The 23,048-nt window shown below is 45.1% G+C and overlaps 1 protein-coding gene across 4 annotated transcripts; it reads left to right on the top strand.

Moving 5' to 3' along the window:
* Window positions 1-7,556: 7,556 nt before the first annotated feature.
* On the top strand, window positions 7,557-22,590 carry EIF4E3 (eukaryotic translation initiation factor 4E family member 3). Of its 4 annotated transcripts, none has more exons than XM_052678961.1 (7): window positions 7,557-7,703; window positions 13,535-13,607; window positions 15,448-15,542; window positions 17,110-17,170; window positions 20,057-20,123; window positions 20,715-20,870; window positions 21,199-22,590. In XM_052678961.1, exons 1-7 carry the CDS (start codon window positions 7,591-7,593, stop codon window positions 21,243-21,245), a joined length of 612 nt encoding a protein of 203 aa, XP_052534921.1. In that variant the 5' UTR covers window positions 7,557-7,590; the 3' UTR covers window positions 21,246-22,590. The 4 variants fall into 4 exon arrangements, with proteins under 4 accessions (XP_052534921.1, XP_052534922.1, XP_052534924.1 ...); XM_052678962.1 differs by having other exon boundaries at window positions 7,561-7,703; window positions 21,506-22,590; XM_052678964.1 differs by lacking the exon at window positions 7,557-7,703 and adding an exon at window positions 13,093-13,400.
* The last annotated feature ends 458 nt before the right edge of the window (window positions 22,591-23,048 follow it).

Here is a 23,048-nt window from a genome sequence, read left to right as displayed (position 1 = left end):
AATGAGAGGCTCTATGTCTGCAAAATTTATGCTACTACCTTGAATGCTTTGAACAGGAGTCATGCTTGCCTTCGAAGCATGGCACAGCTTTGCTACATGGGAGCAAAATGAGGGAGAGCAGCTTTGAAGCAGCTTTGGGAAAGCACTGCACAGGTGTTGGGGCAGGGGGTTGGGGAGGGCAGGCACAGAGCGCTGCCATCAGGCTGAGTGTGATTCCTCGGTCAGCAGGGCAGTAACAAAGGGTTTGGATGTGGCTTTGCTCACAGAAGTGTTGGCACAGGCACACCAAATGAACAAATGACAGCAGAGCAGATGGAGCATTAGTGTCACTGCTGAACCCAAAATTGCTTTGCATGCATTTGGAGAGCGGCATCTGACAGCCCTCGCATCTTCCAAGGGCTTCTCCCCGGCTGTGCAATACTCCATGTGCTCTCCTGGGGAGGGAGGAGAGAAGAGTGGAGGAGTGCAGTTGGCACAGCGGGGAGCAGACTCGGGTCTCCTCCATCCCTCAGAGATGCGCTGCTGCAGAGCAGCACTCCTTCCCGCTGCACCGATCCTCCTCCACAGCAGCAGAACGTTTTGAACTCCAGCAACTCCTCTCATTTTTCCCCCATGTGACTGTGAGTCAGGCTGAGCTCCTCTATTCTTCTCCATAATTGAGTAGGAGATTATTTTGACTGGAAATAACCAGACGCAGGTATCATGGCTGTGAGTGCCTCCGTGTGTGCCACTTGCTGGAAGTTCTGAGCGCCCTGCAAAGGGAGCAGGCCTTTAAAGTGCACTCAATGGAGAGGGAAGAAAGCAGAGGGGAAGAATGGCTGCCTCCTGCTCGCTTCTCTCACTGCCTCTTCTTCGCTGAGCCTCTGAATGGCCGGGGACTTGCTGCTCTTCTGAAGCTTTTGCAGCACTCCCCCGCTGCAGGGCACGGCCTCAGCGAGGCACAAGCTGCCCACAGCACTGAGCCTTTCTGCTGCTGCTCCAGGCCCACAGCAGTGCTGAGCAAGCTACAGAAAGTCCTTCCTCTGAGGTCTCAGGGGCATCTCCCCATGTACAGATTTTCCTGTTAGTTCTCTTCCTTATGCAGTTACAACCATCTAGCCAGTCTGTGCTTCACACCTTTGTTTTGGTGGTACATGTGATGCATTTTGCTTTTTTCTCCCTTTTTATATATCACCTAGGTAGAAATTAGCCCAACAGGGTATAACAAGGAGCGTAACTTGGGATGAATCTCTAAATTTTTCATTAGCTGATTACCTTTGAGCACTTTGGGGATAAATCTAATTGTCAGGGAGAACTATTGACTTGTTTACATTGCTGGAGGTACTTGAGTGGGTTCCTGTACCACTGGTGACATTAGTTCAAAGGTTCATTTACCAGAGTCTTTCAATACAATCTATTCTGAGGAATACAAAATAATGACTTCAGTTGCAATTATAAAGTATAGGTTCTTCTCTTCTCTGAGAGAGCTGCTAACACTTCTGTGCTCTTAAATTGCTGCTTCAACAAAGGCACTCTCTTGGTTAGTTTTGAACTACAGAAATAGCACATAAAAAGCTTATGCAGTTCGGAAGTGTTCGTGAGTCTCAAGCAACTTTGTGGGCCAAGTAAAGCACGAGAAGCACTTTTTGTTGTACTGTTCTATCAACTGAGCTTTTAAGGCAGCCTCATGAGAAGGAATTTATTATTTTAATGGCACTTTCTCTCTGCTAAAATGTCTTGCTAACTCACTGAAGCTGAGCTTGAAATAATAGAGAAAAACTATCAGAAAAGCTGTGATGTAATTTGGAGCTGAGTGAAAATTGCACCAAAATCTGAGCCTACCCAAACCCTGAGCTAAATGTAACATACCCCCCAGGACTGTTCAGATCATCGTGCAAGCTGTTATGGATAACGAGCAGCCAATTTCTCTGTCGTTGGGTTGTGTTGCTGTTGCTGGTTGTTTTTTGCTTGATTTTTTTCTCCTTTATTTGGTACTGTGCACAGTGCAAAGCCCCTGCATACCCTGTAAATGCCATTTTACCTTCCCAATAAGAACATGACGATTAGAAGAGCCGTGGGGAGCTGTATGGGCTTCAGCTGAGCAATGTCTTGAGTACAACCTAGGGAACAGCTCCCATCTGCCAACCCCCATTTGCACCTTTTCTTCCCTGAGGTGGGACTGGCTCTCTCACCAACAAATGAAGTGGAGATTTTGATGCTGATTTCAAAGGATGCTAAACTGAGCTCCATGAAAAGGCAGTGCTAGCATGCAAAGCTCCTTTTCTTCTTTGCTTATTAATGTGACTAATTAAATGTTTGTATTTTTTAAGCACTAACTGGTTTTTGATGGTCGTTTAGAGACTTTGAGAAAGTCAATAATTTTGATGAAATAAGACTGTAGGCTCCAGAACAAAGTCCACAAGGAATGTGTGATGTTGCTAGGATACAGCTATTAGTATTTTCAGTGACTGGGGTATTTTTTGGTGTGTTTTTTTACATAGGCTGGGTCTCACCTCTCTTGCAGACAGTAGGATACGTGATTGCCTGATCCCATTTACACAACGCTCTCCCACTTTACAGTAATAAGGCAGACTCGACCTATTCGTTTCATACACTTTTAGTTGAGAGGAAGCCACACACGAGTAGTTTTGACTTGAGCTATTTGGAGCGCGTTCGATCTGAATCTGGCGTTGGAGGTGCGGGATCGATGTCACAGCATGAAGTCAGTCTCCCTCTAGTGGTTCGCTTCCGGAGGGCCTTCGGTTTCATTGCCCTCGCTGGGTACAATTCGCCGGAGTGCGATGCAAAGTTCGGCGACCCTCTGTGAGTGGTGTTGAGCTCCTAATGTGCATGAGATGAGCATCAGGTCTGCACAAATGAGTTTATTTGTACTTCTTTTCTATTTAGTAATTCTTCCATTTCTTGCAGTATCAATACGAGATGAAGCTTCCACCCGTGGCTCCCTGCAGCACAGCCCGACGCGTTCTGCTCAGCCTGTAGGATGTGACTCTTCCATATTATTTCCTTCAGCTGCATGCTAGGCTGCCTGTCAAAAAAAAAGATCAGTATTTAAGCTCATGTTCCACATCAAAGCCATTGCCAGATGTGGTGCCAATAATATTCCTTTGAATTTAATGTAACACATTGAATAGCATGGTGGATGATGCTATTTTGAGATCCCCGTGTTTGGGGAAGCAATATCTAAGTAGAACATTGTGCAGATATTTTGCTAGGAAATAAGCAAAGGAAAGCTGTTTGGAAGTTGTGCCCAGTGTATAATTCAGCTCAGATTTGTGGTCCACAGGTTTCTTGCATTTCTGCCCATGATCTCATTTCCACTAGGCATTGTTTCTTTAGGTCCTAGGATAGGTGTAGTGCCTCCCGTGCATGGGGAACAGGAAGGGATGAAATCAGAAGCCTGTTATCAGTCTTCTGAAAGCTGTGTCAGAAATTCAGGTCTCCCAAAGCCTGCTGCGTGGGTTGGATATCATGCCAGTTCAGTTCCCCAAAAGCAGCTGGGTCAAAAATAAAGATAAGGGCTTTGGGTTGGGCTGAAACTTCATGAGCAGCTGTGACCAAACAGCAGTGATTCTGCAACACAAAGCACCTGGAAGGGCTGATGTCTTTCACACTGGTGCACTGAGCAAAGGTGAGCAGGGAGTTTATACTGTTTTCTTCATGAGCATATTCACTTATGGCAAAAAAACAAACAAAACAGGGTTTTATTTGCTTTGTCATAAACCTGAGTTGTTATTTAGTGTTGGTTTTGCTTTATAAACTGTAAGGAAGAGAATGCTGAGAAAAGTTTAGTACCATCTGCCCCAGAGTGAGCAAACCCCCATAGGATTTCACAGGACCCTGGAACAAGAAGTTGTGATGTGCTGTCACCTCTCTGTGCAGTTTTGCAGTTCTGTGAGGACTTTAAGGGTAAGCTTTACTTCTCTTTAACTTCTTCCTGATGGTCAGCTTCTTGGGCAATCACAGCTTCTCCACCTCTCAGGAGATCACCCCAAGTACTTTCCTTTGCACACTGCTGAGTAAAAGCTGCACTTCTTAATAGCGGAAAAAAAAGTGGATGTAGGAACTGAGTATCCAGAATCCTGTCTGAGATTTGCTCCACTGTCATTCACAGACAGAAAGTGAATAGTAGGCTGTGTTTGCAAGGAGGTGATGGACACCTGTGGGATGTCCACAGTTGCATGTGTTTGGTAGGTCTATGCCCCTTGCCTCTGTGGAAGGCAGTTTCCAGGAGGCAGGGGGGAAAGCCTGTCCTGCAGAGCACTGCTCAGTGCTGCTCGCTGTCCCAGGCACTGGCTCATGTCTGCTAGAAAAACAGGGGGTGCAAGCCAGTTAGTTTTGAACAAAACTAAGTTATGCAATATCATTTAGTTCTGACATGTTCCCAATATGCAGCAAATGAAGAACTCACTAAATACAGTATATCTCTGGCCATATCATTTGAATATAACTTGTTTCCATGACAACCTCTGCTTAACAGCTTGGCTGATATGAAATCATTCCTAGATGGGGGAGCTTTTGCCAAAAGCATTTGGATTCAACTCTTTAATATCATGCTTTAGGTTTAAAAAAAAAAATGTTTATTTAAGCCTTTGGAAGCAAATATCAAATCAAATCCCTTCATCCTCACCTCTGCTTTGGCTTCCACTTGATCACTTTATCTTCCTGAGAAGTGATCAGAAGCAGCTCCTGAATTACTTAATATGCTTCTGAAGGCACAGGCAGTGTTTCAAGAGCCAGTGATCATGACAGCAGCCTTTGGTACAGGAATCACATTTCATGGCTGTTGGCTCTGTATGCCAGCAGGGCACCAGCAGCAGCTGGGCACAGCAGCCAGGGCTTGTGCTCCAGCCAGCAATCAAGGCCAGGGAGGTTTATGCTGCAGCAGGCTCTTTGAAAAAGAGGAGCAGCAGCTAGACAGAGGTCTTTCTCAACATCTCACTAAGTTCCTTTTTTTATCAGGAGAACCAAATAAGCAAAAGCTGGTTATCAGCTTGATGTTCTCCAAGGTGTCATACCTACTGCCTTGGAAATAGCTTGGAATGCTTCCAGCATGGCAGTGCAACATGACTGCTCAGATGGTGCTTGTTCTCTTCCTCGCTTGCAGGTGCTAAACAGTGTTAAAACATAGCTAAAATAAGCTTAATGCTTTCCTAATATTTCTCATGTATGCAAGCACTGTAGTTGCCACAGTGATGTTATGCAACTGCCAAGTGGAAGGATGGTCCTGAATGCTTTCAGAGGCTGTCTGCCCCTTCCAGCCTCTGCTGCTTGCATTGCAGGAGTCCTCTACCCTAGCTGGAAGCAGGAGCTGTGAGAAAAGCCACCCAAGCAGGCAGATAATGCCTTGAGCAAGTGTTGCTGCCAGGCTTAGGGATGATAAGGGCAAGGCTTTAAATGTCAAAACCATGGAAGGAATTACAGTGTTTTTTTCCAGCTGCAATGCGCCTGCTTCAGTGCTAGTCAGCTCCATGCCAAAGTGCTTGGGCACTTACAGCAAACAAGTGCTTAAACTAGGTGCAGGAAAGCAGTGCTAAGAGCGCGCAGAATGGACCTGAACTGTATCTCTCACTCCACCTCACTTGTTTTCTTTCTTCCCAGTCCACCACCTTGGCAGTGCTTGACTGGGAAAATTCAGCTGTTACCAGTCTGCAATCAGCTGAGCTGACCTACCTGCTGACTCCTCCTCTTAGCCACCCAGTTCTGCTGCGTAAGAGCTTTTTATGGCAGAAAATCCTTTTTTTTTTGTTTTTTTTTTTGACCTTCTGCAGAGGTGAGCTGTGGTCACCCCATCTTTGCACAGCCTTGGAGCACGGAGTTGCACGCTGACACAGTTTGTGTGTGGCAAATCTGCTGGGGAAGGTATGGAGGCACAGGAGATGGCATCAGCAGGGTTTCTTTAAAAGTGAACATTCTGGGTATGCGGTAAATATCAATGAAACACGTTGTTAATTAAAGCCTATAAATCTCTCTCTCAAAGTGCTAGCAATTTCCTGGGACTCCTAATCTCTGAATTGGTTTTGTTCAGTGCAAGGAGGCTGAGCAGGATCAGGACGTTGCTCTCACCTTCGTTTCTCCTTGTGAGATCCCCCTCAGGAGATGTGTTCTTGCCTCTGTGTCACGACTTCTTAGAAATCTCTGTAGGTGTAGGATGTATGTGCTAATTCAATGCATCCTGTGATTGCCCTTCCTCCCAAACCAGATTAATTTACTGTTATCTGAGATTCCCATGACAAAACTTCTGCCCCTGTGAAGCCTGCTATTTACTGCTGTAAACAAGAAGTAAATGGAGGTTTACATGTCTCATTTGGCATGATGACACAGGCTGTGCTGCCTGCTATTTGCTCTGTGTTGGAAGTGTGGGGGTTGTGCTTTGATATTGTTCCTTACAGCTCAGGTTGTTTGCAACAAAATCATTTGTTTTCAGCCTCAGCTGTAATATTCTGGAGGATGAGCAGCTCTCTGGTGATGGGATCTGGAGGCTTTCACTGAAGTGTGTTTGTACCATCAGAGGTGGCTTCAAAGGGATTTAGTACTTGTAATGTGTGCTGCTGGCTCTGGCCTTAGTTCCAGAGGGACTGTGCAGCATAGTAGAAAATGAACACTTCATTGGCAGCTTCAGCAGAGGGGCAATAAAAACATCACATGTGTGAGGGCTGTTGGTGGCCCAGAGGAGAGTGGTGCCCCTTTAGGTCACAGCAAATCGGTTCTCTCCTGCTTACTTCTCCATCTCTGCTGATCAAACCCAGGCTGCTGTGCCCAGATACAGTCATCTATTGCAGTGCTTTGCTCAGGTTTAACATCTTGGATGGCTCACCGTTGGAACAGAGAGCTTGCTCAGGGTGGGCGCACCGATGAATTTCAGACTTCGAGCTCTCCCAGTCATTATCTTGCCTTCTATTTAAAGAGCAGTAAATTAAATTGCAGGAGATGGTGCAACTGGTTTTCCAGACCTGATTTAATTTAGCTGAGCAGTTAACATTTTCCATCTGCACAACATAATCATTAACTTTTTTTTTGTTTGTTTCTTCACTGTCACTGTGCAGATTGCTTTTCACAGGCAATCTCTGCCCTGACTGCCACATTTCATTTCTTTGCAGGAGCGCAGCTCCATTGATTCTTCTTTTAGGAAGGAGCATGTATGAAATTATTCATCCTACTAACGGTGCTTGCAAAGAATCCTATGTGATTCATGGTCTTTGATCCTGCTATCGCTTATGTGGGTGTTTAACTTTACTACAGTCCCACTGGGGAGAATCTTAATTTAAGAAAACAGTATTACAAAAATAACGTGAGCCTTTTAAGCACATGCTGGATGATGAGAAACACCTCCCTTTAAACAAGCATGCAAATTAAACAGGTGGTAGAGAAGATGAGAAGAAACGAATTAACCCCTTCAGGTCTGGAAAGCTGTGCCAGGGGAGGGCGGGGGCCGCGGGCTCACGGAGCGTCCCGGCAGCCTTACGATTGAATTCGGGCGATGCCGTGCGGAGCAGCCGGGGGTTGGACTCGGCCATCCCCGGTCCCCACCCCGCGCCCGCCCCCGTCCCGCCCCATCCCCCGGGGGCGGTGCTGCGGGCCGGCGGGCGGGACATGGAGCTGAGCGCCCCGGGCCCGGAGCCGCCGCGACCACCGGGAGGCGATGAGGAGGGGGCCGAAGCTCCGGGGCTGCCGCTGCACTCGGCGTGGACCTTCTGGCTCGATAAGTGAGCGGGGCGGGGCGGCTGGGGGGAAATCGCTGCTCCTTCTGGCTCGGCGGTGGGACAGCGGGAGTCGGGTCGTGTGCTGCATATAGGAAAACTTCTGGTGTAACGGGCCGCGTTGCGGGGCTGTATTTCACGCAGCCACTCGACGAGCCGCTTCTGTTGTCCTTCGACAGCCGCACGTCGGTGCGGACGATCTCCAGCCGCAGTTTTAGCCGTGACGCCGCTCGGGGCAGCGGCCGTAGTGCCGTAACCCTTCGTGCCGGGCCCGGGATCCTACGGGTGGGAAGAGAGCGGTTATGAGGGTGAGCGAAAACGCGTTATCACAGCGCTGTGCCTCCGTGCGTACCGCACTTCGTGTGCCTGAACTTTTATCTCCCATCTCCAGCGGTCACAGGGAGTTTCCCCGTGCTGCATATAAGCACTGGAAACCGAAACAGAAAGCTTGAATCCTGCCCTACTTATTTACCTTGCTTTGCTGTGCGTTTGTCGTCTTGTTATTAATCTTCTGTGTTCCTCCGTTTTCTGTTTCTGGTGTTTCTTCTCTCCCCTTACTCAAGAGCACTCCTGCTCTGAAGGCCTTTCCTCACTCTGCAAGGCTCTGCTCCTCCAGGTTGTATCTCTTAAACACGGTGACAAAGAAATGGAGCAGGTTCATTGCAGGGCAGTTGGACTGGATGACCTTTAAAGGTCCCTTTCAACTCAAACATCTCTGTGGGTGGCGTGGAACCTCTGGAAGCGTGCAGGTGATCTCAGGTCCTGCAAATCAAGTGTTACAAGTAACCCCAGCAGTTATTTCTGACCTCCTGATTTGGTTGCAGGTAGGGTCAGGGTCTAAGCTGTGCTTTCAGTTTGGTTACTCTTAAACACTGCTGCGTGCTGCTGAAGCTGCTGTGCAGGTGTGCTGTGTCCATGAGCCAGGTAGGGAGGAGCAGCCCAGCTGTACAACCACAGCTGGAAGTTAAAGGCCACTTCAAGTTACTGAGGTGTATCATGATTTACTTTTTTTCCCTTATGTCTTGATTCTGCTATATTTTAGAGTCTTAGAATTCATGATCTTACTTTATCCTTCATTCTGATCCCTTCTAAGTACATTTAATTAGGCAGTGTTGTTCTTCCTTATCTTATTAAATCATATAATATATTAAGAAAGTGGTACCAGTGCTCTGCATGTCTTCAGTAATTCATACACACGACACTGAGTTGTGTTTACCATCAAGAGTAAGAGAATGATGGCGGGGAACAGGGATGAGAACAAAACAGAAGAGGTGTTCCGTGCATTAAAATAAATACCTAAGGCATTTAAAAGCACACATGAGATATCTTTTATTGCATGGCCAAGAACTGCAGTGTGAGGAGGTTGCTGTGTCGCTACGGGCTCTGTAATGTTGGTGGTGCACCTGCTGATTTGGTGTTGCTTGGGCTCATACAGGATGAACGCACCACAGAGTACAGCTGGGTGTTGTTGCTGTACCTCAGTAACACCTGGTATGGAGCAGCGCTGTTAGCTATGAGATGGTATTGATTTTGACTGCAGCTGTGTGTTAATCCTGGTATTTGGGCTGACATGCAGGAGGAAGTGACACTGGAGGGTAAATACAAGTTGGGAGGGGTATGTAGAGATGTGTATTGTTCTGTTATACTCTAGTGTGGGAGATCCATGGCATGTGTTTCAACACCACCACTGTGTGTCTTTTTATTAAGTCACACTTAAAATATATACCCAAGAAGCAGCACTTCCTATAGCAGCTAGTGATACGAGCAATTCACCTGGGCTCAGCGGCCTCACTTTTATCACAGCTTCCCTGGTGCAGCTCCTGCCTCAGTAGTGAATGGCTTTCTTTGTCTGATCCACATCAGCACTGCTTCTCTAAGTGCCATGGCACAAGTGTAGCATGTGGGGGCTGTGATCCCGTGCCCAGGTTTGTTGCTGTTATCTCACACACATGATGGGAGATTTGCATTTCCTGTAAGCGCAGAGCCTTCCTTGGTGTGTGTCTAAAATACTAAGTCTGGTAATGCTCTTTGTCATAGAATCATAGATTCATTAAGGTTGGAAAAGACCTCTAAGAGCATCCAGTCCAACCATCCATCCATCACCAATATTGCCTGCTAACTGTGTCCCTTTGCACCACATCTGTCCTTGCCTTAAACACCTGCACGGATGGTAACTGCACCTCCTCCCTGGGAACTGACCACTCTGTTGGAGAAGGAGCTGTGTGGAAATACTCATAGGCAGACATGAGACAGAGAAGCTGGCTTTTTTTTCCCTTCTGTGGGAAGAAATGAGATTTCTGTCTTAAATTGTTGAAGTGCTTCAAGGTCAAGATCTGCAGGTTCCCGAGCTCATACTAGCATGATGTCTCCATAGTGCTTTGCATGCAGTGCTCTGGTGACATTGGAGGCCTGGGCAGCGTCAGCAGGGTTTGCAGATGCCTTTGGTGTCACACTAGGAAGAGGATTCCTGCTGGTGGCTTGTCACACGCCTGCTTGTCACAGCGAGGGATTGGTGTGGGGCTCTGCCTTTTAAATGAAAGGTTGTTTTCCTGATTTTTGCAATACTGTGGGTTGATTGATATATATGCACACACACTGAACAGTGTCATTATGCCTCACAAAATGTAATAATGTAAAAGCGAGGATTGGAAATCTGGTCATTATATTCTTATTGGACAGTGTATTCAGTGTGAAGATTGCACAAGTGGGAATTGAAGTGAAATCGCAAAAGGCTCCGATGTCATGGATAACAGGACAGGCTGGCAACCTGAAACCATCCCTTAATGAGAGCTGGGGTTGTACATCTGTGTAAATATATAGATGGTGAAACTGATTTTGTTTTTTCGATGTGTATGTTTGGCTGTGATGTAAATAGCCTGCTTGGTTCAGTGTGCCCTTAAATGTTTACAGCTATGCTAGGTAAGTCCTTCCCTGCTGAAATAAGAAGGTACCAGAGCTGCTACCTGCCTGCTTTTTTCCCATGGAAAGCTGCAGGTTTTGGCAGCAGCAGCTCTTGTCCAACACGTGTGTGCTTGCAGGGATGGAGAGGATGTACATCCTTACAAAAAGGCACCTTTGGAAGATCAGAGTGCATCTGAGCTGCCAGCTTTGCTGGCATGCCGCTTCCAGCCAGCAGCAGAATACCAGCAGCCTTCTTTACAAATCAGTGCCACCAGAAATGGAACAGAGCTCACACAAGAGCCCACTGCAGAAGCCTCAATTCTAGATAAACTGTCCAAGATGCACTCCTGCCAGTGGCAGTGTGTGTGTGCACAGCGGTGCAGGTTGCACTGCAGGGCTCTGACCCAACTGCTTTTCTTCTCGCTTTGCTCCAGCAGTGCTTTTGTTTCTGTTGTAACTTTTGTGTAACTTTCAGGTGAAAAATATGCTAAGAAGTGTTATCAAATGTAAAGTAATGTTTATAAACTGGAGGAAAGAGTAAACATTTGCGGGTAAATGTATCTTTATATACTGCTTTTTCTCTCCCCAGGTTGTACTGATGAGATCCATACAAATGTCATTTAGTAGATAAATTCTGATAACCGAGCCGTTTCCATAATAATTGGGAATTGTTATAACTGAGCACATCAAATATTTGAAACTAAGCTGAATAATTTCCCTTTTTCCCTATAGCAAAATCCTATTTATCTAGAATCATCTATTTCATCTATTAAAGCTCATGAGTAGGTGGCTTACAATGAAAAATGATGGTTAATATTATAAAAATGTTCAACCCAGTAAATGCATTTTGACAGGCTTTGATGGCTTGAAATCAGTCTTTGTCTGCATGCAGAATGGATTGCTGGATTTATTTAGTTGCCACAGCATGTTTTTGAGCTTATGCTTTGTAAGTAAATATTTTGCTTATTTGTAGCAAAGCCATTGGGGCTGAATACTGACAGTGGTGTCTCCAGAAGTGCTCAGTGGCTTTTAAGGCTCCGGCGAGAGGCAGGGATTGATTCCCACTGGGAAACAAAGGGCAGTGTGAGCACGTCTGAAAACAACTCCTATCCTTGGTTCTGTGCAGGGAAACAGAAGAGCCACAGTTCAGCAGTAAGCATTAACATCAGCACAACCACCTGGAGGTTTATTCATGGGTAAAACAATGGAATTTATCTTTGGGTCTCTTGTTCTTTATTCTTGAAGCTGGCAGCAGGGCTCAGTTTGGGTGGTTATTCCTGTTCCTGTTTGACCAAACAGCCCTATGAGATGTGGGACGGTGGGTTTGAGCTGCTTGAGCAACCCTGAAGTAGCTTTGAAATGCGTAATGTCACCCCCAAATATTCAGAAGGTGCAGGAAAGTGTTGGGAGCCGCAGAGCGGGCAGGTAGGAGAGCTGCTGGATATTCCCTGGGCAGGCTCTCCGTGGGGAATCCAGATGGGCAACTCCAGTGGGCCACCAACCCATTAATGCCCATCTCCAGCTGAGCTTTCTGTGTCCAGCTGCTGCTCCTGGCACGGCTGGCTGGGCCGTTCCTTCCTGCTCATAGCTATTTGCAGTGCTTGTTGAGTTAATTCAAAACTAGTTGTTTGCAGTGGCAGTAATTGGAAGTTCAGTATGGATGTATCACCTGAATTCTGTTGTTGATAGCAGTAAGATTATCCAAAGTGGAAAAACTCCATAATAACCTGCAAATACTGATCCTTAAATGAAGCTTCCTATCTTGTGTATGGAGCCTTTCAGCAAAGGCCTGACCACCTGACTGTTCCTCGCTTAGGAATAGAAATAAATGAACAGTCCATGACCTTAACTTAACTTCCAAAACCAAGAACTTGATGTCAGGTGGTTTTTTTTGTTTTGTTTTGTTTTGTTTTTTTCAGCTGATAGTTCTTCAGCATCAAAATGAACCACCTTCTGGCCTGGGAGTGGAATATTCTGTTTCTCATTTTTAGCTGAGCTTGAAAGTGGCATTAAATAGCTACACGGCTACTGCAATTACACAGATAACCTTTGAAAGCTGTCGTTACGGAGCAGATAATCTGTTTTTAAGAGAGCAGCCCTTACCATAGCAGCACCTCAGAGCAGCATCAGTGTGAGCACATGGAGAGAAAAGATGCTGCAGAATGGTTGGGTTGGAAGGGGCCTTAAAGATCATCTAGTTCCAGCCCCTTGCCCAAATCCCATCCAGTGTGGGCTTGGGCACCTCTGTGGGACACAGAGCTTCACTGGGCCGTTGTACCGCACAGCCACCCCCAGGCAGTGGAGGCTCTGAGGTCTGCAGGCTGGTAGCAAGACACGGGTCGTTTCTTGGTCAGCGGTGTGAGACATAAAGGAGCAAAGTTAGCTTGGATTTTGCCCACTGATGGACGATGATATGTGCTTTTGTAGTTCATGAGCCACACAGATTTCTCTCCCTCTTTCTCCTCTCCTCTCTTCCCTCTCTCTCTTTCCTTTTCCTCTTTTCTTTTCCCCTCCCCTTTCCTCTTTTTTTTTATTTTTTTTTCCAGTCAAGCTCACAGCAGGAATTCACAACGTCAGGCTGTGTTTTTGCCACTCCCATCACTCAGCCTCGCACCCGGCGCTTCTCAGCGCGCTGCCCCGTGCAGGACCAGTAGCTCTGGCTCCTTCCCCCGCCCCGTGCCGACCCCTCAGCGGCAGTAGGCGCGGTGCTGGCCGGGACGCACTGCCACACACCGCCACCTGGCGGCGGGAGGGGGCAGTGCCGCGCCGTGACCGCAGCGAACGCTGGCGGCGCTGCCTGAGGTTCAGTGCGGGGAGGACGGCCGGGCACGTGGGAAGCGGGTCGGGCTTGCGCTAATTGCAATTACTCAGAAGTTTGCTGGGAGACGAGATGCTCGAATTGGACAGCTTTGTTTTTCTTTCTTTCTTCCCTCAAGGTCCCTTCCTGGTACCACAGCAGCTGAATGCGCCTCAAACCTAAAGAAGATTTACAGAGTACAAACAGTGCAGGTGAGGTACTGGAATTGCGTGCTGCAAGCATGAAACATAAGATGTGAAGTTACCTGAACGCCCATCTGGGTGAGACACGCTTGGCTTTGCTTCCCCGTGGTGGGAGATGCACCTCATGGCTGTGTGTGGTGTCCTTTGGTCTGAATTGCCCTTGGCTTTGCCAACCAGAAGAGGGGATGGAGGGACCTGGTGTGAGCAGACATGCCCACTCTGCCATTTCCAGTTCCCACTGGTGCCTGTGCTGCACTGTTACACTTGGTGATTTCCAGTGTGTTTTCTGTCTTTTCTCAAAGTTTGAATGCAGAAAATCATTGCACAAAGGCGCAGTATTACAGCCTGTGCTCATTTTTCTCTCTGTGCTTGAGCATGAATTTTTCTGATACTTCCATCAAGCTGTCTTGCATTAAAGTGCTCTTACATCACAGTAAGTACTCACAGCAATGAGGAATTCTGTGTGTGTGTCATCTGTTGGTGCCAATCAGTGGGCATCTCTTGCAAGTAAATCAGTTTTCTCTTTTAATACCAGTGTTAGTGTGAAATTCAGAGGATGAGCATCGTGGTGCTCAGTTCATGAAGCCTCTGAAGTCATGCTGATGGCAGTGAAGTAGGAATGGTTTGCATTGGGTTTCCTCGTCAGTGACTCTCAGCCCTGCACTGTGTGTGATGCTGTCTCCAGCAGCAGCCCTGGGAGGCAGCCTGCACTAGGAGGTGCTGGGTGAGGCTGTCTGCAGCTGGCACAGGGCATGGAGGCTGTTGGCAGGCCCAGGGTTTGGGACCAGGAGTGCAGGGAGGCAGCAGGGCAGTGTGGGAGGGAAACTGGAGTGACTTTAATGGCTTTTAGAGAGAAGAGCCAAGGGCTGTGGGATTTTACCATATAGCGTTGCAATCTTTGTTTCTGAAGTTGTGCTAATGATTAAATAGTAGATGAACTAATACTTAATTAGTTGCACTAATGCTCAGTGTTACATCTCTGCATGTCGGTGCAACACAAGTGTTTAAAGACCTTTCTTCCTCTCAACTGCTGGATAAAGAAGAAAGGGAGTTGGGATCTCTTTACTCTTCCCTCCCTGTTGCTCACTGCTGCTGTTAGTGCCTTTTATCCACCCAAGTGCATCACTGCTTCTAGTTTTTTTCAGCAGAAAAGTTAGAAAGTGAGCTGATGGGTCCTGGTCCTTTCATTCTCCCCCATTCCTGCACTAATGCGTGCATCTCAGGTTCCTGGTCTCATGAAACCTGTTCTTGTGAATCTAGGCAGAGAATCTGGATTATAGTTAGGCACTTGGCTCAGCAGAACTATTGCTTGGTTTTGTCTATTCGTTGTAGTTGAGGCTGATTCCAGTGAAGTTTTGGATGAGTCCTAATTGATGCAAAGTGGAGAGTTTTTACATAAGGTACAATTAAGTGTGTACTTCTAGTATGTTTAAAAAGTTTTCAGTGCTGGTTTGTTCTGACGCAACTCAGCATAACTCTGGTTTTGATACTTTTTTCTCTCTATTCCTACAGACTTTGGCTCTAAAGCATATTAAGCAAATTAAATAACCACAACAAATATTTGCCCACATGCTGGGGCACAGTCATTTGGAGTTACTGATAGATGTTTGGTAGATTTTAGGATGTCATTGGTGTCCTTCTTTCTACCTCCACCTTAAGCAGGATTGGATCTTCCCCACCCTCCCCTGTAAGCTGCAATCAATTGACTTTGGAGCATTTGCTTGTAGTATAGAAGGGTCTTTGACAGTAGGGTGCACAATTGTTTTAGAGAAAATGACCACAGAAGTAAATTTGCACTGAATCCATTCTCTTAATGCAATTAGTATTTCTGTGTGTTTGCTTGATGAAGGATTTCTGGAGTGTCTACAACAACATCCCTCCCGTGACGAGTTTGCCCCTGAGATGCAGTTACCACCTGATGCGTGGAGAAAGACGGCCCCTATGGTGAGTGCTGCCCTGTGGTGCTTTTGGGAATGGGCAGGGAGAAACCGAGCCTGGAGAGAGGTGGGGGCATGGGCAGGAGGAGGGCTGTGTTTCTGCTGCCAGCCAGTGCCACAAGGTGAGAGCCACAAGGAGTGTTCTGGGCTCGTGTCGAGCTCAAAAGAGAATCTTTCTTAAAAACGCAGGCTGGAATTTGATTGTCTGCTTTGGAACGTAAAGGTCAGAAAGAAATTCAATTGTGAATTAACAATTGAGAAATTAAAATGTGGCTTTGAAATCCAGTTTGGGAATACACAGAGCATTACTTGTGTCTGAAATACTCTGTGGCTTTTTTCTCTTTGCACGGATGCTGGTTTAATCATGATGCAAGTGACTGCATCCTTATCTGCTCTTCACCTGTACAGAAGCAGAGTGTGCATAAAGATGTGCATATGAGCTTAGGTTAAAAATAATTTAAGGCATCATGAAGTGATGCACTGCAGCAAATTCCCACTTGATTGTGGGACGGTAATGAAGTAATGTATGAATCACTGATGTTTTCCTTTTGGAAATTGAGTTTAGCATGCCTTCTTCCTGATCCAGTTCCTTCACATCTTAATTAGCTGAGCCATTTACCGAAGAGACTTGATCTCTTGGACATCATTTGCACCAGATTGTGATTGGATTAAGGTTTCCTAACCAGATCATAGTCTCAATAACTGGATGTTGAGTTACTCTGGGAGGTTTCTGGCCTACCCTGTGTTAAAAGGGAAATGCATGTGAAGATCAGTGTTAGTTTTCTAACAATACTGTGACTGAGCAGAATAGCTGAGTTGATTTATAGAGAGATGTTGGTGTCTGTAGAAGCCCTTGTATGCAGTACTTGGGAACTCTGGAAGGGTGAGAACACTTTTGGCTTTCTTTTAGTTTTAGTTTTGGTTTGATTAGACAAGTAAAATGCAGAGTCCTTTCTTGATGGCACTGCATCTGTGTTAAGGCTGTGCAAGTACAGGTGCTGCATTTTGAAAGGGATTGCAGGAGGTCAGTGCCATCAGTAGCCCAAACAAGCTTCAGGATGTTTTTTTTTGTTTGTTTTTTTTGTAAGAATAGGGAAATTAATTTCTGGTTGTCACAAAGCTGAAATGAAGTGTGCTCGTTTGTTGTGGTTTTGTTGTTGTTTTTGTTTGTTTGTTTAAATTAAACTGGGTAAACTGGAGAGTAATAAGCTGCTTCTGTGAAAATATGCCCGAGTTTTTCCAAAATAAAAGGTTACCATAGTAAGACATGAAATTGCTTTGTGGCTTGTTCCCATGCAGGGTTCAGCCACTTCAAAGCCTGTCTGTAGCCAGGGAAAACGTATATATTTTCCAACACACAAACCTGAGGAGAGAGATTAGGTGTTGAGAGATGCAGTTCATATGAACAATGAAAGAATTATATCTGATGTCAGAAGTCATAACTTGAGTCATGCTACCTGGAGTCGGTAATTGCGTTTCAAAAGGGAATTTTCCAGGCAAATTAACCCCCAGACATAGGTTTATCTAGATGTGCATTTCAGTGCTTATTTTACTGATCTATTTCCCATAACTAGGGAAGAGGAAAGCAATGCCAAAGGAGGTATATGGAAAATGAAGGTCGCTAAAGAAAGTACGGTATGTAATACTTTATTTAGAAATATTTAATAAGGGGTTTCTTTTAGTTCCATGCAAAGTAGCTGTTGTAAAACTTTCTAGGTTTGACATTACCCAAAGTAACAAGCAAACACCATCTAAGTCTACAATGTTTTGCTTTAAGATAGTGAGGGAAAGTTTCTTTTCAGATGATTCAGTATTTTGCACTTTCGGTCACATTTGTTGATGTATTACAAATCAAATGAAAGCTGCAGCATTCTATTCCATTTCCATTTGGCAAACACCGTATTTTCTAACCAACTGTATCCACAAGACTTGGTTTGCCTGCAGGCACTCAAAATATACAGACATCTCTTTCTGATTATAGCCAGAACCTCAACAATGCTCTCAAGACTCCACGCACCATTCAGCACAAGTGCCAGAGTTTCACTGAGCATCAAATGCTCCCAAACTATCCGACTCAATAGGAATGTTGTGCTTGGCATTGCCTGTGCCCACCCTGTATGGGGGTGAGGAGCACTGTGCTTTGCTGTGCCCAATGAGGACTAATGTTCTCAGGGGGTGGTGGGTCTCATCCAGTGTCTCCCAATGGTAGGGAAGGATCTTGCTCAGTCTCTTTTCCCAGCCCCTCCTGTGATGGCCCTGCTGCTTATCAGGCTGTTTGTGATGTCATATAAAGCCATTTGTGCTTTTTTGTAATATGATTGTGTAGCCAGGGGAGTTTTTTGTGAAGTGTATGGGAGTAAAGAAGAAGAGTGGTGTCCCCTGTGCAAGAGTTGGTTGCCTGTCACTGTGTACCTCTTGTGAAACTGCAGTTTGAGTTTTCTTTCTGAAATTTGGAAACAGGAAAGATGAGATCTGTTCAGACACGTTGTTGTTCTCTCCCTGCTGAAACAAGTGGCTGTGTGCTGGGTGTTGTGCCCCTATCAAATGCGTGCTGAGTGACTTTCCTGCAACCTGTCATGAAGGGAAGGTCTGAGCTGTTCACGTGTTATTTGTGTGCGAGTAGGGGCTGGGTCAGACCTTCCAACAGTGAACATGAAGTGTGAGAAAAATGTGACAGCCTTGAGGAAGGCATTAGATGCTGAAAGATGGTACGAGAAACTTCAGCCAAAAGCTAATTGGTTTTGCCTGTGAGCTTTCTTCCGTATGTGAATTGCAGCTTTCTTCCCTCCAGTCCCAAGTGATCACAAAAGAGTCTGAAATGTTATTTTCTTTATTGTAATCCAAGGTGTGAAGATGGTCAGAGGCGATAAATGGTTTTGGGAGCTGCATTGCCGGGTGGTGAATTTAGGGAGCTCAGAGAAGCCACGTGTTTCAGAGGATGAATGATCACCACTTCTTGAGATGGGGATGCTTTCTGATATCTCAAATGATAAATACTCCCACTTGCCCCTGAGAGGTTTAATTGAAAGAGAACTTTACTCAATTTTTATTACTGTTGTAAATAGCATGAATAATAACCCATGCCCATTTCTCCATTTTTGGCTCTGTGCTTCCAACCATCACAAATCCCCACAGCATCTCTTTGACCAGACAGAACTATCTTGTACAGCCCTCATTGGAAAAGCTGATATGCTTGAGCAAAACTTGGTGAGGGTGGGAGGGAAAGGCAGTTTTTTGAGGAAATCAGTCTGTCTAGTGGTATGACTGACAAAATACTGACACTGTAAAGTTGTTGCATGTGTACAGTGCTTCTGTATGCTGGTTCTTAATACAAAAACTAATACTTTTTAGATCCTCATAAGCCTGATCCTGCAACTGCTTGCTACTGGATGAGGTGCTTCCTACCCGTGAGGCCATTAGGACAACTCAGTAGTGAGCACTGTGCCTGGTAATGAGAGTGCATGGTCATCCCACATTCATGTCTGGGCTGGTCACTGGCAAGAACGTCGCCTCACATGCTGTCCCACCTCTAGAGCATCAGCTGTCCCATAGCCTGGCTGTATGTTATATAGGATGAGATGATAATGAGTTACAGAAATGTGCAGCCCTGTGTGTTCCCAAAGGTGGTATAGCAGTGCTTGGAAACTCCTTAAAGCAGTTTATTGGTTTGTTGTCTTCATAGCTGCTTGCTTTTTGCTTTAACCTCTGTGTGTTTAAGTTGCTGTTTCTTTTTAATAGCACCAAAACTCAAGTTATCTCAAACAGCAGAAAAGGCATTCTTTTAAGGCAGCATACACTGTGGCGATGCAGTCAAATACAGAGGTTGATATATTCTTTATATACATGTATATATTCTGTCACTCAGAATGCTCATCTTGGAGCGTATTACTGTATGCGTTGGTCCAGAGGCATTCCAAGTTTTGTATGGGCTTTGACTTGGGTGATAACAAATGTCAAAAGGAGATAAGACTGTAACTGATCTAACAGAGCCAAAGAAAACTGCAGATAGCTGCTCCCCTTATTTGAAATCCCCAGTGAGCATTCGTACTGTTGAAAGACAGGCTTATTTCATAGGCAGGGCAAATCAGATGCGATGCTTAAATATACATCCATTTCATTTACTGGTAGGGTTTTTCTGGCACTTCTCTTAGCACAGGTAGTGATTCCTTTCCACAGAAACAAACCATCACAATTAAAGCCTTTGGGTCTTTTCTCATGGGAAATTCTTGGGAGAATTCAATGTGCAGTGAGACATGGACATAGTGAAGGTAAATTTATAGTTTAAATATTAAACATTTTTTTTTTTCTAAAATATATTTTTATCAGTTTTTATTTTCAAGGTCTGAATTCTTGTTCCAGCTGTATTGAAGAAATTGTGTAACACAATGTGTACTTGCTACAAACATTCTTTTTTGTCTGGACAACCTCATAATGAGAACGCACTCAAAACTGAGCTAAGAAAGGGAACTTTTAAATTGAGATAGCAGGGCAAAAGTAACTACTACTACTTCTTCTTCTTAGGCAGCAGTTTGGAAAGAGCTCCTGTTAGCAACTGTTGGAGAGCAGTTCACAGACTGCTGTGCTGCAGGTAACTTGTGATTGCTGCTGCTGTGTCCATATGATTACCAGGAGGAGGAGGAGGACGAGGCATTTTGGTGTTGCAGCACGGAGCTGCCTCTGGTCCCCAGCTCACCAGCCTGTGTTCCTGGGAGGACGGCAGGTTATCAGGGTTGTAAACATCTCTTAGCCAGCATTTAAATGGTTGGTATTAAATTCTACAGTGCCACAGTTCTGGAGCCCCAAATTATCTTTGTGTACCACAGTACTGTCAGAGTTGGAAGAAGCCAAATTGGATAGATGCCCCTGTTAGAGCCCTGGTGGGCTCTTGATTCCTGTGTAGGCAAGGATAGAAGTGATATTGAAGGTGAATGATTTTATGGCACTTCATTAAAGCCACTATGAGGTACATTTACATAGTACAACAGTTCCTATAAATGCAGTGTTTGTTTTCTTCTGTTAACTGTTCTGTCTGGTTTGAGCATTGGTATTCTCTTCATTGGGGACTGCTCTTTCGTTGCTTCAGTTTGTTCAACTTGTGGGCGCTTTCACAGCACATAAGTATTGAATTAGACATGTCTCATTTAAAGTAGTTTTTAATGATGCTTCCTGTGCTTTGCAGATGATGAAGTCATAGGGGTGAGCATCAGCGTTCGTGACCGTGAAGATGTTGTACAAATCTGGAATGGGGATGCCTCCTTAGCAAGTGAAGCAAAAGTGTTAGAAAAGATACATAAACTTCTGCCTCACACCTCTTTCAGAGCCGTGTTTTACAAACGTGAGTATTCTCTACTGGCTGATCTCCACCTTTGTTAGAGAGACAAGGTGCTGGTGGGGTATTTCCATGGGAATAACCTCACTAGTTCCTCATCAGCTATTTGGAAATGCAACATCTCTCATTGCACTGAAATTATAACTTCGGGAGTTGAAGGGATCTCTTTCTTTAGGCTCTATTTAAACGTGCATTTAAGTAGTGCATTCCCAAAGATTGCTCAGCACACTGCGTCTTCCTAGGCTGCTTGGGCATCATTGTCTTCTGTTCATCTTTTCAACTCCTTGGCAGAACTGATGTTTTTTGTACATCTTTCCCCTTCTCTCTCCCCCAGCACACAGAGAGCACCATGCCTTTGAAGGCCGACGTGGGAGGCATTAAATGCAGCCTTACGTTTGTCACTTGCACTGTGGTGAGGTGTCTGAGTGAGAAGGACAGCAGGAGGCCCTGCAGAAACATAACATGTCATGGTCCTCTTGAATTTTATGCTTCTCATTGGGCTCTTGCTACTGAAAATGAGGAAACACAGTTGGCCCTGACTGCTAAATGTGCCATTCACGACTTTTTTGCTTAATTGTGATTTTAATTCATTGGATTTTTTTTCTTTAAAAAGTTATTTGGCCACTATTTTTTTCCATCAGATCATTTGATTCCTATGAAGATACAACACTTTGGATTTTTCTGAACTGTTTGTAGTTAAATGCAAACATGCACAAACGTTGGATGCTGCTTTTTTGAGATGGAGGAATACTGCCTGGGTGAAATGTGTTTCAGTTTTCCTTTTGAGACATTCCTATCATATGAAGATTTACTCCCTGTCTTTGTCCCGGGAGATGAAGGAGTTGCATGGCATTATCCTCACAGGCTCTTGCACTGACAACAGCACACATCCTGCAAAAGTAAATAGCAAAGTATTCACTGAATGGGCAACTGAAGAGATGCATTTATATGGTCTGACCCCGGGTGAGATGATGTTGAATGTTTAAAGTGTGGTGACTCCCAAAGAACCCTGGTGCAGGCTAGGAGTTAGAGATTTTGCAGTAAGAAACCCTGTGAACCCCTCACCTCCAATTTATTTCAGAAAGGATGGTGCTTATAATCTTTTCAGCTTATGATCTTTCTCTGTACATTCATGACAGAAGTCACAAATTCTTTCTAACCCATTTGCCTAACCTGATTCATCCCTCATGCTTCTGGAGATGTCAGGCCTGCACCTGTAGAGGCTCAGATCAGAAGTGCTGTTCGCTTTGGTGCAAAGGAAGAAGTTCTGTCACTCGTACTTCCAAGCTGTCATGGCTCTCCAGGTCACCTATTTTCTTTAATTTACAGGAAACAAATGGATTTTGTTTTGTGGCATGAATGTGAATATTAACTGCATTAATCTGTAAATGTTTGTGTTAATTGAGGTGCTGGTTTGCTTTACTGTTCTACCAAAGATTAATTTATCTCCTTGTGCAAGAAGAAGCCATAAGATAGAGAAGGATTTGCACTCTGCTCAGCATTGCTTTGTGGGCAAGAGTTCTTGTTTGGCAACTGGTCCAACGGCACTGATCTCCACATGTTTTAAGAAGCAGCCATTAGAATCAAATGTAGCAATAAGAATTACACATAGGAGAGGTTGGTTTTTTTTTTTTTTTTTTTTTTTTTTTTTTACAACTTTGTATTTATGAATTCAAACTGTGCAGTTAGTGAGCATTATTAATTAAACAAAGCTTTGAAAATCCAATGTCTTGCTTCTGCGGTTGCTTTCTGAATCATCATAGAAGCATAGAATAGCCTGGGTTGAAAAGGACCACAAAGCTTATCTAATTCCAACCCCCTGCTGTGTGCAGGGTCTCCGGCCACCAGACCAGGCTGCCCAGAGCCACATCCAGCCTGGCCTTGAATGCCTCCAGGGATGGGGCATCCACAGCCTCCTTGGGCAACCTGTTCCAATGTGTCTCCACCCTAAAAATTGCATTTCTGGGATGAAGTGTTCCTGCTCTGTGGCTTCGGTGATGCCTGGCAGTGTCATGGGTTAGTTATTACCTTACTCATCTCATTGAAGGGAAGGATTTTTCTAGCTGTCTTGCATACCCTTTCTTTAAGAAAGATCTCTGCTTGAATATTGAATAGGTGGTGATTTTATTTTAGCCATGATATGGAAGAGCTGTCTGTTCACCACCAAAGGATACCTTGCAAACT

Source organism: Tympanuchus pallidicinctus, unplaced genomic scaffold (assembly GCF_026119805.1).
Source record: "Tympanuchus pallidicinctus isolate F22 unplaced genomic scaffold, pur_lepc_1.0 scaffold17, whole genome shotgun sequence".
In the NCBI taxonomy this organism is placed as follows: Eukaryota; Metazoa; Chordata; class Aves; order Galliformes; family Phasianidae; genus Tympanuchus; species Tympanuchus pallidicinctus.
Note: the sequence above shows the minus strand (reverse complement) of the source record. Positions and strands in the feature narration are given on the sequence as shown.

What these genes read in the sequence shown, in the direction of transcription:
- EIF4E3 (XM_052678961.1), top strand. Translation starts at nt 7,591, where the DNA reads ATGGAGCTGAGCGCCCCGGGCCCGGAGCCGCCGCGACCACCGGGAGGC. An exon ending in GGAGAAAGACGGCCCCTATG is followed by an intron (nt 15,543 to 17,109) that starts GTGAGTGCTGCC and finishes TCCCATAACTAG; the next exon opens with GGAAGAGGAAAGCAATGCCA. An exon ending in CAGAGCCGTGTTTTACAAAC is followed by an intron (nt 20,871 to 21,198) that starts GTGAGTATTCTC and finishes TCTCTCCCCCAG; the next exon opens with CACACAGAGAGCACCATGCC.